This window comes from Megascapheus bottae, chromosome X (genome assembly GCF_031878675.1).
Source record: "Megascapheus bottae isolate mThoBot1 chromosome X, mThoBot2.hap1, whole genome shotgun sequence".
NCBI classification, from domain to species: Eukaryota; Metazoa; Chordata; class Mammalia; order Rodentia; family Geomyidae; genus Megascapheus; species Megascapheus bottae.
The window spans coordinates 104,273,843-104,287,790 of record NC_143547.1 but is presented as its reverse complement, the minus strand read 5'-3'; the positions used below and the strand labels follow the sequence as shown (position 1 = coordinate 104,287,790).

The following is a 13,948-nucleotide window of genomic DNA, read 5'->3' as shown; positions in this document are numbered from 1 at the left end:
GGAGCCTGGGGCATGACTTGTTCCCTGGGCCTGTACATGGTATCCCTGTACATGCCAGTCTTGTGAACACTATGGTTGTGTTTGCCGGCCTTTCTTCTGCCTGGTACTAGGGCCAGTGACCCATACATTGGTGACCTTCAGTGGAGCACTGTGATCCTAGAAATATCAGTAGTTAGAAAATCAACCTCATTTGTTGGTATTCTATGTAAAATGATTTGGTGCAAAAAATTACTGATGTTCACTCAATTTTATCTCTTCTCTCTACAAAATTATATTTTGAATTTCTAACTTCTAATGCTTCAATGTGACCTTGCTTTATGATAGGGATTTCTTCTAATGTCAGTATTGGGGCTTGAATTCAGGGCCTTGTACTGTTGCTTTTGCTTTGTAACTCAATGATGGCACTTGAGGCACAGCTCCGCTTCCGGCTTTTGCTGGTTAACTGGATATGAGAATCTCCAGACTTTTCTGTCCAAGTGGGTGTGCTTCCACATGATCCTCAGATCTCAGCCCCTTGAGTGGCTTGGAATCAATTAGCAGTGTTCAGATTCGTGCTAGGGACTTTAAAAAGTAGTGCACTAGCACATATTTTAAGTGTCATGATTGCAGATTACAAAAGTGCTTTTGGAAATGAATTTTCAATGGAAAATGGAACTCAGTAGTTAAGGGTGTGTGCTGGTGTCTCATACCTGTAATCCTAGCTATTCATGACGCCCACAGCAGGGAGGCAATTACCATTCCTCCTTGCATGGTTAACTTCCTCAGATGAAGTTGGAAAGGCTCAAACATGAAAACAAATACCTGAAATGATTAACTTGCAAAGAGAAGAGTGGCTTTGGCTCACAGGGTTAGACATTTCTTTTGGTCCCTCTATTGATCCCTATGCTTTTATAACTGTAAGTAGTACCAAAATCATGACAGGAGAACATGACAGAGTAAAACTACTTACATATGATTTAGAAGTGAAAAGGAGAGAGGCAGACAGCATTGTCACTCCCACAATCCACTTCAAAGCATGCCCCCAGTGACTTGAAGAGCTATCACTAAACTCTACCTCTTTAAGTTTCCACTACTTTCCAATAGAGTCAAGTTAATGGTCAACCCTGTGACATATGAGCTTTGGGGGCCATCCTAGTTCAAAACCACAGAATTGTGTCCCTGCCCTCCCAAAAGTCGACAGCCATCTCACAATTCAGAATGCAATCTGTTCATCGCCAAGTGTTTCCAAAGTCCCAACTCTTCCAATACTGCTCAAGTCCAAAGCATCTGTTTTAGTGTATCTAAGACAAAAAGTGTAGTGTGACTCATACCTTTAGATGTTCCATTGCAAAAGAAGACAGAGTAGCACCAAGTTAGGGAGCACGCTTTTGCTTTGGGGGGATCCTGTAGATCCTCGCCTGGCCTCCAAAGTATCTTATGTCCATGTCACGATGTAAAATACACTTAGACCAGCTTTTAGAATCCCAGTTTTAAGTGTTTCACCATTTTCCAAAATTTTTCAAAATCCAAGCTAGTAGCTAGTAGCTCATACTGATAATCCTAGCTACTCCGGAGGCTGAGATCTGAGGTTCATGGTTCAAAACCAGCCCACACAAGAAAGTCTGTGAGAGCCTCATCTGCAACTAACCACCAAAACAGTGAAAATGGCATTGTGGCTCAAGTGGTAGAGTGCCAGTCTTGAGTGATAAAGCTAAGGGATAGTGTCCAGGCCCTGAGTTGAAGTGCCAGTACTTCAGACATTTAGTGGCCCAGAGTAATCATTCTAGTTCCCAAAGCAAAGAATAGGGACATAGAGAAGAAAGATAGGAACAAAACCAAAACCCACTAGAGCAAACATTAAATCTTATAGTTCCATGTCCAGCATGGAAGGAATGCTCATGGAATATAAGATCCCCAGAACTGGAATACTCCTGAACCTGACTGTATGATCCAGTGCTTACAGACAGCATGGCCATTTTCTCAGTCCTGGTTAATGGAGATAAGAGTTTCATGGACTTTCCTGCCCAGGCTGGCTTTGGATAGTGATCCTCAGATCTCAGCCTCCTGAGTAGTGAGGGTTACAAGTATGAACCACCGGTGCCTTTCTGGAATCCATGTATAATAGCATATTCCACAATAACCAGTGGGTGAAAGTTACTAGGAAAAGTAGACAATCTTCTGAAATGAATGAAAAGAAACACAACATGCAGCTAGCACAGGACTCAGGGAAAAACATGTAAACATATATTAAACAGTCAAATTAGTATTTAGTTTCATGGCTTAAGGAATGAAGAGCAACCATGACTTCCAAGCAGACTGGTATAGAAATTAAAACTAAATCCAAAGAAAGTAATACAGAAAAAAAACTAATAAAGATTGGAGCAGATATTAAGAAAACAGAAGAAAATAATATAGAAAAATCAACTTTTCCTAGGAACAAAAATCAATACACCCTTAGTAAAATTAAGCAAAGAAAACGTGGTTTAAAGACAGGCTGCATAGAAAGATGGCGTTTTGTAGAACAGCCCTCCTGGAAGAGCCCTTCCGTTATGGAATTTCTGGTGAGGGTAGAATTCAGTGACAGAGTTGACAAAGCAGGTAGAGGACTCTGGCAAGGGGCCAGGAGTGGGAGACATTCAGAGGCAGAAAAGAGTAAGCAAAAGGCATGTGAAAACAGGTATGCCATCTTCCCAGTGATGGTACTGGGGAGAGAAGATTCACACCTTTATGTTATATGGAGAAATTTACAGTCCAAACACATTCAAGAGCAAAAAGCAGTGTCTGGAGGACACCACAGCAGAGGGTATGGGGAGGGTATATGTCCAGGCAAGGGGGAAAGGAAGCAGGAAAAAGAACAGAAGCCCAATACTGAAATCAATTTGTTGGTAGCAATGTAGTCTGCAAGTGATTTTTTATTATCTTGCCTTGTTTTACTCTGTGTGTCACATGCCATCACTGGCTGAGCCGTAAATGCCTAATTAAAAGTTACTGCTATAGTCCTTGTTCTGTGAATTTATTCTTCCTCCTTTCCCAGTCATACTCTTTATAGACAAGATGGTGACTGAGACTGGGGCAAGAGACACTAGAACAGTCCTTAGATCCCTGCTCAGTGATGGAATGAGTTATCTGATTGTCACGAGTTCTGTCTTTGGACTTCTTCTCTCTGGGTTGGAACAAAACTTTGATGGCTTTTCAAGAGGCTGAGATCTGAGGATCATGATACAAAGCCAGCCTGGGCAGGAAAGTCAGTGATGTGAGAATCTTCTCCAATGAACCACCAGAAAACCGGAAGTGGCACTGTGGCTCATCATGGTAGAGCCGTAGCCTTGAGCTGAAGAGCTCAGGGATAACGCCCAGTCCCAGAGTTCAAGCCCCACAACCAACCAAAGAAAAATGAGATCGGGTAAATTATATGCACAGTAGGACATACCAAGTTATTACTTGTAACAAAGGAAAACTTAACAATGACTTGTATAATAGCTTAACATTTATTGTAATTGTGTACATTAATGTAGATTAAGCAAGTATAATTGGAAACAGCAATTCAAAAGAAAGTAAAACAATTGAAGCATTCCTCTTCCTTGTGTGTACCAATTTCTGTATCTTCTAAGAAATGACAGAAGCTGTTTTGGATCAATTTTTAAAAAAAAAATTCATCTTATAAGCTGTCTTATCTTACATTACAGTTGTAAACTCCCTTAAAGGTACAGTATAACTTTGAGGTGAAGAAATCAGCCTATCTTGGGGCCTCTTTGTCTTACATTCTACCTTAGAGTCCTTCACCAACACTCTGGGCTAACACTTCTCACGAAAAGAGTGGCTTCTTTTTCTTGTTCTCGTTCATTCAGCAGTTGAGTGTTAGTGCTTACAATGTACCAAGACCCATGCTGAGAGTCAGACTTAAGGAAGACTACCTCATGTAGCATGGGTACAGAGCATACCATGCCAACTTGTTTTTTTTCCTTCAGAGTAAATCATGTATACAATTATGCAAATAAATGACATGTTCCTATATAATCATTTGGCAGGAAGAATATGTCCACATATCATTGTGTATAGGGTTCAGAAATTGTGGGGAAATGGAAAGACATTTTGACATTTTCTAATAAAATCAAGAGAAGAGGCCTTCATTTTGAATTTTAAAAACTTTTTTCTTTGTCAGTGCTGGGCTTGAACTGAAGGCATAGGTCCTGTCCTTGAGCTCCTTTTGCTCAAGGCTAGCACCCTGCCACTTGAGCCACGGTGCCATTTCTGGCTTTTTTGGTACTTTATTGGAGAGAAAGAGTCTCACAGATTTTCTTGCCCAAGCTGGCTTTAAACTGTGATCCTCAGATCTCAGCCTCCTGAGTAGCTAGGATTACAGGTGTGAGCCACTGGTGCCGCGCTGAATTGAAAAACTTTAAACTTGTTCTTCCACTGAAAGAAATTGAGTACAGTCAGGTTCATACAGTCAGCAAACTGCAGAGATGGGCCTGCCTGTGCACTGCCAGGCGACACATTCCTGGTGTTCTGTATCGTCTGGGACCCAGCCGTTGCTGCTAGCTTCAGACAGAATTTGGATCGGAAATCAGGAGGTTACCAAAGGTGCTTTGCTCAGGGAAGCAGGCCTACCAGATCTTTCTGTGTCTCTGGTTAGACACGCACCTCTTTGGGAAGATCCAGTAATCAAATCAGATCCCAGTTGACAGTTTTGGTTTAGAGGAATTTTCATAAAAAGGGAAGAGGGAGAAGAGGGGAAAAATGACTCTTGGAGTATTTTCAGGGGCACCCAGGATTCTTAGAAGAAAAACGGCTTTCACAGTGCTCCCTTTTGTAAGAATATGTTCCATGAGAAACCCACAGGGTGGTGCTACACAGTAGGAATGATATGCCCTCCAAATAGTGCTTGGCACATATGAAACACTGAATCAATTGGTTCCTGGAGAAAGCCTGGGCTGTGGGGTTGAGGCCACAGTGTTTCTGCACAGGCTTCTGCAGAAGGCCAGGCCCACCTCATTCAGCTTCACTATCTTGTGTAACACGAGGACAAGAATGCCCCCCCTTTTCTTAGGATGGTCACAGCAATCACTGCCTTCACTTTGTGATAACAGCTGGTTTGTGGTGAGGCCTTAAGAAATTTGGTCTGCTTTTTCTGTCTTCTTAACCTTGCCATATGTATGTACCCTGAAAACTAGATGAGAGGACTTCTAGATAAAGCTCAGGGAGCACAAATTGAAGGCAAAAATATTAAGCAACTATCAAGATTCAAATAGATATAGACATCACCTTGGTTATTAGCTTCCTAAAATCATATCGTATTAAATTTATGTCTAACTGTGTAAACTTCCCAATACATGCCCACGTACCTTCACAGAGAAACTCAAATATAGTGAAAGGAAGATAGGAGAAAGAAATTAAAGTCTGTTATATAACTCCATCAAAAACTAACTACTTTAAAAAGTGGATGGAATTTTTAAATGCATATGGCAAATGGACAAGCAATTAGTGTATATCAATGCCTAGCATTCAATGATTGCAAGTTACCCACCAGGGATCGTCAATATTTTTCAGTGTGGTTCCTCAGAAGCCTCAAGGGAATCAGCACACAGAACCCCATACCTCTGCCTGGGCCTAACATCCAGTTTGGCTGCACTTATTAGAAAGCCAATATGTCTTAGAAAAGCCAAAATACAGTTCCTATTTAGTCCTTTGGTCAATAGTTTTAAGCCTAAAATGAAATTATAGCTTTAAAGTGATTTCTTAAGCTATAAAAACTACACATACAAATAATTGGCATAGAATCATTAAGCTACAGTATTGAATGTTAGTAAGTTCAAGCTAAGGTGGGTAGAAGTATGAAGAGATCAGTGACACAAAGAAAGATAGGAGCTAGTAACGTTAGGCAATGGGATTGCCAAACTCGTCTTGGATTCATCAGCTTCTGCTCAGCCAGTAGGAAGCTAAAAGGAAACAGAAGTATCCATGATATTGGAAATAAGCATCCAATCCACTATTGAGTCAAAGGCCCTTGGGGCAGATGACTTGTCAGCCCCAAGTCTGAAGAACCAGAATACAACTCAAATGTATTTCCTGGAAAGAAGGCAACTTGCATGTAGGTGGGAGAAAGAGGTTGATTGCTACCCATTCCCGTTGCCTTCAAGAGAAATTTTCTGATCAGTGTTCAGATACTTGGGGCAACTCCACTAGCTCTGAGCTTAGATGCTAGCTTACTCAAAACTGTGGCTATTAAGTCTAGATTTCACGCTGGACAAAAAGTGTTGAAAAGGCTCTGAAAGAATAGGGTAGGAAGGGGGCCGGGAGTTTGGCCTAGTGGTTAAAATGCTTGCCTAGCATGCATGAAGGCCCGGGTTCGATTCCTCGGTACCACATATAGAAAAAAGTCGGAAGTGGTGCTGAGGCGCAAGTGGTAGAGCTCTAGCCTTGAGAAAGCCCAAGGACAGTGCTCAGGCCCTGAGCTCAAGCCCAGGACTGGCAAAAAAAAAAGAATAGGGTAGGAAGTCCAGACCTGGAGTCTGAAGACTTGAGGTAAAGCCATAAACCAACTAGGTATTTTAGGGGTATGTCCAGACTCTTTTTCCTTGTCATAAAATGGAGCTAACAGGTGTAGTAGCATCCCAGAGGTAGTGAACTCAGATGAGCTTCTGGATAGGAAGTACTGTGGACAGGAAAACACTACAACTCAATCAACCTGGAAGCATCATCACAGAGTAGTATGCATGCTACTTAAGACTTCAAGTGCCAAAGGGCACAGGACAAGGACTCAAGGGCCTTTGAACCAAAAGGCTGAGAGGGATAGGAAAGTCCTGGGGAAACACACAGGCTGAGACCTGAACAAATTTCTTCCCTCTGGTAGATTCTTGGCTGACTGTCTTATGGGTTGTAAGTACCCACCTAGAAGAGCTTTCCATAGCATTGCCCACAGTGGATGGTGTCTCGGTGAATGAAGATCTGATCCAGGAGGTCACCCATTGGTTTACTGCAGATGCCACACTGAAAGAGAAAGCAAGGTGGCAGTCAATATTCAAAGGAGGAAAGAGGGGAAGCAGATGCCATGAGCTAATAGCATATCCTGAACTTCCAAGAAGGCAATAAAATAAGGCAAGAAAAACAACTTGGTGTGGTGTCTCATGCCAATAAATGCCTGCTCCAGATGTGGAGATCTGAAGTTGTATAGCTCAGGTCCAGCCTAGGCAGAAAGTTAATGAAAACACATCCTGATCAGGTGGTGTGTGTGTGTGTGTGTGTGTGTGTGTGTGTGTGTGTGTGTGTGTGATCCTAGCTCTGTGATTGGCACAGATAGGAGGAGCATGGTCTTAGGCTGAACCTGAGCAAACACATAAGACCCTACTGAGAAAAATAACAAAAGTCAAAAAGATGTGGTATCTTGGCTCAAGTGGTAGAGTGCCTGTGTAACAAGCAAAAGGCCCTGAGTACAAACCCAAGTACAAGGGCCAGGAGAAAGAGAGAAGTAAAACTCAACTTCAAATATAAGACAAAAACAGCGGTGGGGGGAGTATCATAGTAGTAAAGTGCTTGCCTAATATTTAAGGGCTTGGAAGATTACCCAGCTAAACCAAATTTAAATAAAGAAAACACTTTAAAAATACTAAATAAAACAAAAACCCTGCAAAACCTAGATGGCACTATGAGCACATAGTGATTAAGACTCTGGACTTCAGAATTCTGATAGTTTAAGCCTGGACTCTGCTACTTATTCGCTGGGCAATGTAGGGAAAGTCACTCAGACACAAGTATCCCTCAAGCATGCTAGGCCCCACATTCATTGCCAAAACCCCAACTTGCACACAGCTTATATGAGTCCAAAGCAGTGTGAAATCTGTCTGGTTGTGTAGTTTCTCTGTGCCTGCCAGATGACTGCCTTCTGCCTACATTGATAGCACCCAGGTAAGACCCAAGAACCCTGAAAAAATTCCCGTACATCCCTTCACTCCAAATTTCAGACCAGCTTCTCTCATAAGGTCTTGTTAGGGGTCCTGCCCATGCTAAGTACACCTTAGCATAGCATGGGGGTGCCCAATTGTCTCAGATTCCTGTAAGCTTGCTATGTTCCACATGAGTGTGTGCCATTAAGTTAGTTATTTAAAGTCTGTAGAATCATCCAGGACTTGCATGGAAGTCCACAAAGTAGAAAAACAATGTGGTCTGTAGCAATCTAGAAGACAGGTACAACTATTGAATTCCTCATTCTTTCACTGCCTAATATGGGTCTCTCCCTGCATGTGACTCACATAGTTGTTCAAGCCTTCAACCAGGTCTTTCCAGACTTGCTCTCTCCATTTCCACCATTTCCACGCCACCCCTCAATAACACTCTCAGTGTTGCAAAACTGAATGGCTAATTCTCAAGCTTCATGTGATTTGATCTCTTACTGATCAATTAAGGGTGACCGCTTCAGCCATCTTGAGGAACTATACCAACTGTGTAAGACTTTAGACTCCACAAGCAAGCCTCCTGCTGTACACAGCTGAGCCTGCCATAGCAAGGCAGGTGCCATACCTCTGTCTTAATACTTTAGAACCTCTCTGAATACATCCCTCCCCATGGAAAACCAAATTCCTCCTGTCCCCTGGACTACCTGGACCTTGATTACCTGACAACCAAAAGATGGATGCCCTTGCAGACAATTATAATTCCCTATATATAGGAACAAGAGCATGAAAACTCCTTCTCTCCCCTATCCTTTTTTTCTTTTTCTTCTTTTTTATTGTCGAGGTAATGTATAGAGGAATTACAGTTACATTCGTCAGGTAGTAGGTGCATTGCTTCTCACACATTGATACTCCTTCTCATGTTTTTGTTCCCATTTCCCTCCCTCCCTCCCCTCCTAATCATTTTGTTTTGTCCCCTATCTTTTTCATAGCCCCACTTTGGATTGTCTTCCATCTGTTACACAAAAAATGCTTTGTTTTGGAACTAAATCAATCCACAGTGCCAGTTGCAAACCCCTCCCCTATTGTCCACACAGCAATTGCAATGACACCTGCCAAGCCAAGATAAGCAAATAGGCTTATACTAATATGTGCCCCCCCATAAAAGCTGTGATATAAATACTTCCTAACAGTTATTGACACCTTTGAAAAGGCATCAAAGTGCAGAAACTTTTACTGCAGTCTGTCATTCCTAGGTCAGGACTCACCTTACCCTGCAAAACCTTAATGGACCAACTTTCACTTCTCAAATCACCCAACAGGTGGCGCACGCCTTAAGTATCATCTGGAACCCTCAAGAAAGATGCCCATTCCACTTTGAAAAGGCAATTACCAGTCAATCCCTCAATGGCACACCATCATAGCCGGATTAAATGTCTTCCTTGTGCTGTACTCTGACACTGCACCACCCACAGAAATCCTCTTTTCCTCAGTCCTCTCCTCCTCCTACTTACTTCTTAGCTGAATTGATCTGGTCACACAGTTCAGAGGACTCCAGCCCTTCTCTTTCCCTGCAATGCAAACTTATGCATTTAATTGCCTATGTGACCTCTCTATTGGCATCTTCAGTGTCACCTGTGTCCATCCTCACTCTGAATCTAGGTATAAAACCTGCTCCTCTTTATTCCTTTACCCTTGGGAAAGGAACCCACCATTCGTTCACAGAGTATCTCAGGTTCCAAATCTTAGATCTCCTTTGGCTCTTCTCAGCCTCTGATACCCTACAGCCTGTCAGCTGTATGACTAAAATCCTTCCACCCCTCACCATTACTATCCCTCGTCAACTAGCCATTCTGTATCTTAATCTACTACAGCAGCCTCCTGACCTCCACCTTATAGTCTCACTTGGAAGAGAAGGATCCTTGGAAAGGCACCAGTCAGATTTCATCACTCCAGCTCATACCCTCATACTCTCATTTTCCAGTTACATTTAGAATGAATTGAACAATCATTGCACTAAGTTGTACACAATGCAACTTCCGGCTACCTCCGGGACATTATTTCTTGTCATCCTCCTCTAACTGTTGGTACCCTAGCAATGCCAGCTAGCACCCTCCATGCTTCTGCCCCAAGACCTTTATAGTTAGTGTCCCTTTCTTGGGAAGAAGACCACTTCTATTGATAGTAGCCATGTGCAATTACCCACTCTCCTTCCCTTCCTCAGTCCTGTAGCACACCTAAGATGGTTCACATTAGCTCAGGAACAGCTAACCTCCTTCCCGGTCTTAAACCTATGACAGTCTTGTGCTCTCTGTGACGTCAGCAGCACCACTCCTTTGTCTTACCTTAAAACAATATTCATGGCAGCAGATGCCAAGATGTTCTAGAGTAATCTTTGGACAGTCTCGGATGTCACGGCTGCAGTAAGTGCACATCCCTCCAGTTGTTCTGTGAGAAAAAAAAACCCAAAATCCCAGTAGTAAAGCTGGCATTCAGGCTTCTGACGTGATTCAACAAAACCTGCTGCTTTGATGTAGCCAGGCCTAGTATTTCCTGTCAGCATATTCAGCTGGCTCATTTCTGTGGTTCACAATTGGGACCATAGCCCTGGGCCCTTGGCCTAACCCACTCGCCACTAGCCTTGTATCACAGACCTTCTCCATGTTAGGTCTGGGACTGCAGAGCCCTGTTCTTCTATTCCTATATGCTTAGGCTTACCTGCCTTTAGTCTTCTTGTACAGCCTGCTATAATCACACTTTAAGCTTGCTTGAATGTACTGCCTTCTGAGGTGATCTGGAGCCTTGTTCTAGGAAACCTGGTTTGTTTCCTTTTGGTTTTGGGTGCTGGTATTGAGGCTTGAACTCAGGGCCTCACACTTTCTGTTGGCTATTTTGATCATGGTTCATGCTCTATCATTTAAGCCATATGTTCAGTTCTGGCTTTCTGCTGGTTGACTGGAATCTCACTGATTTGTCTACCTGGGCTGGCTTTGAACTGTGATCCTCAGATCTTACCCTCCTGAGTAGCTAGGACTATAGGTGTTGCGTCACCAATGTCCAGCAATGGGCCGTGGGAGGGTTGTTTAGTTTGGCTGTTAATTGGAGATGAGTCTCACAAACTTTCTTTCCCAGTCTGGCTTCAAACCAGGATCCTTAGATCTCAACCTCCCAAGTAACTAGAATTCCAGGTGTGAGCCCCTGGTACCTGGTGGATGTACATTTTTGTTTCTAACAGTCACCTCTGCTTTTCCTTTTTACACAGGTCATGACATTTGTTCTGGTCGTCTGGGCTAAAATCAGGGGTGCTCCCTTTCAGAGATGTGCATCTGTCTTTCTCACAGAACCCAGAGAAGTGCCAGTAGCCTGGATACTTTAGCTCCTTCCAGAGCCCAGCATTACCATGGGCATGTTGCATTTAGCCATCCAGTTTGGCCCAGAGCTCTCTGTAGGTATCACTGTTGCAAGAGATGCCTGCCATAGCAAGTGAAACCTAGTGCATTACCACTTCTATCTCACTCACAGCCTTTGTTTGCACATGCATATGTCTGAGGTCTGAGACTGAGACTGAGGTCCAAGATTGTCCTTGAAGAATCTCCTTCTTTCCTCCAACTTCAGCAATTAACCAGAGATGTTTGATTCTGTACTAATGCTTGTACAACAAGGAGAAGGGGTTTCAGGCTGTCTGGCCTGCCTCTCTCCATTTACTTTTATACAACTGATTAATTCCTAAGTTTCTAACCAACTTGTCTCCTTTGGTTAAAGTGTGTATCCAAGGGTCCATGTGCTGGAAGCTCGTTCTTCAGTATGGTAGGGGGACACGTATTTGGATCTTTATGAATTGGGCCCGAGGGATATAATTAGGTCATTGGGGATGCTACTTTTGAAAAGGAGCAATGTAGTTCTTTTATAGTTAGGTGAGTTCCTCAAAGAAAGACTGCCGTGGTGTTTTGAGGCATCTTACTATAATCAAATATGTTATATGTTAGTGTCATGTTCTTGAGATTCCACAGCTGTCAGTTAAAGAAGCCACTCTTCTTTTTAAAGTGCTCAGCCTGCCAGCCATGGTGACTCTAGCCTGTAATGGTACCTTACCTACTCAGGAGGCTTAGATCTGAGGATAGTAGTTCAAAACCAGTCCAATCACTAAAGTTTGTGAGGCTCTTATCTCTAATTAACCACCAGAAAATCAGAAGTGGTGCTGTGGCTCAAGGAGTAAGGGTGGTAGCCTTGAGCTGAAGAGCTCAGGGACAGTGCCCAGGCCCAGAGTTCAAGCCCCATGACTGTCAAAAAAATTAAAATAAATAAATAATAAAGTGCTCAGCCTCAGGCATTTATGACAGAAACATGTAACAGACTCGTATATTGCCTTTGTGCTAAGAATTTACCTGGTGATATGATTTACTAAATGATACATGGTTGCCCAGGATTTGGGTGTTTTTGGCTGTGTCTTCAGCCATCCTAGAGAAGATTTCTATGGCATTTTCATGTGCCCTGTGCCTTTTTTGTTGGGAGGGCTAGAGACTCAAAAGATTCTCTTCCTTTCTTCCATTTGTTCCAAGTCCAGCCACGGTCTTGGAACATCATCACAGCAATTTAGATCTATCCGTGAGTGAGAAAGCACTTAGCTGTGGGTCTGCCACCAACTCCCTGTGTAACTTACTCTTCATTTCTTCACTGTAACATGAATGGATCGAATCTCAAATGTTCTTTTCTCTCTTATTCCAAGAATTTTAAAGTAGGAATTCTTTGTCATTTAAGCCATCCTAAGTTGCTCTCATAACAGCTGAATGAGGAGTCATAGGCTCTTTATTCAATTCAATGACTCCATACCACTAGGCTTCTTAGTTCTATCTCTTCTGTCTTTTGTTTTTGACAGTCCTGGGCTTGAGCTCAGGGCCTGAGCACGGTCCTTGGACTTTCTCAAGGCTAGAGCTCTACCACTTGAGCCTCAGCACCACTTCCAGCTTTTTTCTATGTATGTGGTACCGAGGAATCGAACCCGGGTCTTTGTGCACGCTAGGCAAGCACTTTAACCACTAGACCAAACTCCCGGCCCCCTCTTCTGTCTTTTTGATCCAAGTCTTAATTTTCTTTTTGTAGTTTTTTTTCTTTTGACTTCTGATCAGTTGTGCAAGCTGCTTTAGTGAGTCATTAGTTTCTGATCTGAAGTGCCTTTCCTGAGGAAGTGACCCCTGGGTTTTTAGACACTACTAGTTCCCTTCTTGGTAACCTGTTGTGTCTACTTTTTTTTGCTTTGAACTGGGTTCAAAGGCTTTATTTGCCCCAACAGTGATATCCTGAGAAAGGTGCCACCACCCTATAAACTGTATTATATTGTGTGACAGATGTGCCAATAGATCACAAGCTATGAAGCTTGCTGACCAAAGCAAATAGATATAGTGCAGAGATCTTCACTGTCTTTCATCTGTAGAACTTGCAAGCTCCTTGGTAAGAAAGTAGACGTACCTGTCAGGGTATGGAGTGCTGTTGTATGGTTGCTTCTTGTCCATGTCATGCGAGTCCTCGGTGCTGCTGACATTGGGAGCATGATGGAAGAGGAGAGCAAAAGACGGGAGTGAGATCACTATCACAGTTATACACAGGGAACACTTCTCATGAACCCACAGACCACCACAGCTGAGACATAGCTAGACGGACAGCCATCGCTCGTGATTCTAAATGGAACCTGGTGCCATATGAGGCATAATGCTGCCAAGGAGGCATGATCCTCTGGATGAAAAGCCCTTTTATGGGGATAAAAAAGACCCCTTGGGAAGGGAAATGACATGGATTCTTGGATACAAGAGGACTTTCAGTTCTACTGAACAACAGAAAAAGACTAGAGGTTTTCTGTTCATGTATGCTCTGGATTATACTGTGAGTTACCGGGAGCCCACTCACAGCAGAAAGCAGACACAATTTCTGGAACAGACAATACAAGTATATAATATGATACCTCTAACTCCCTTACATGTTGGGGTTAAGCCTGAGGTGGTATTTTCATTTTCAATAGGACTGCATTTTATAATAAAAAAGAAACTGATGGCTTGAAAATATTGTTATAGAAAACAGCTGATTAG

General features: G+C 42.8%; 1 protein-coding gene across 1 annotated transcript in view; it reads right to left on the bottom strand.

Annotated features, from left to right (window-relative positions):
* Nucleotides 1-3,454: 3,454 nt before the first annotated feature.
* Nucleotides 3,455-13,948, bottom strand: part of Znf185 (zinc finger protein 185 with LIM domain) — a 58,027-nt gene continuing 47,533 nt past the window's right edge. The window contains exons 20-23 of the mRNA XM_090325852.1: nucleotides 13,335-13,406; nucleotides 10,214-10,316; nucleotides 6,871-6,969; nucleotides 3,455-5,918 (exon numbers count right to left, since the gene is read on the bottom strand). Of these exons, the coding sequence (XP_090181978.1) occupies nucleotides 6,871-6,969; nucleotides 10,214-10,316; nucleotides 13,335-13,406 (274 nt within the window). The 3' untranslated portion in view covers nucleotides 3,455-5,918. The remainder of the gene's footprint in view (nucleotides 5,919-6,870; nucleotides 6,970-10,213; nucleotides 10,317-13,334; nucleotides 13,407-13,948) is intronic.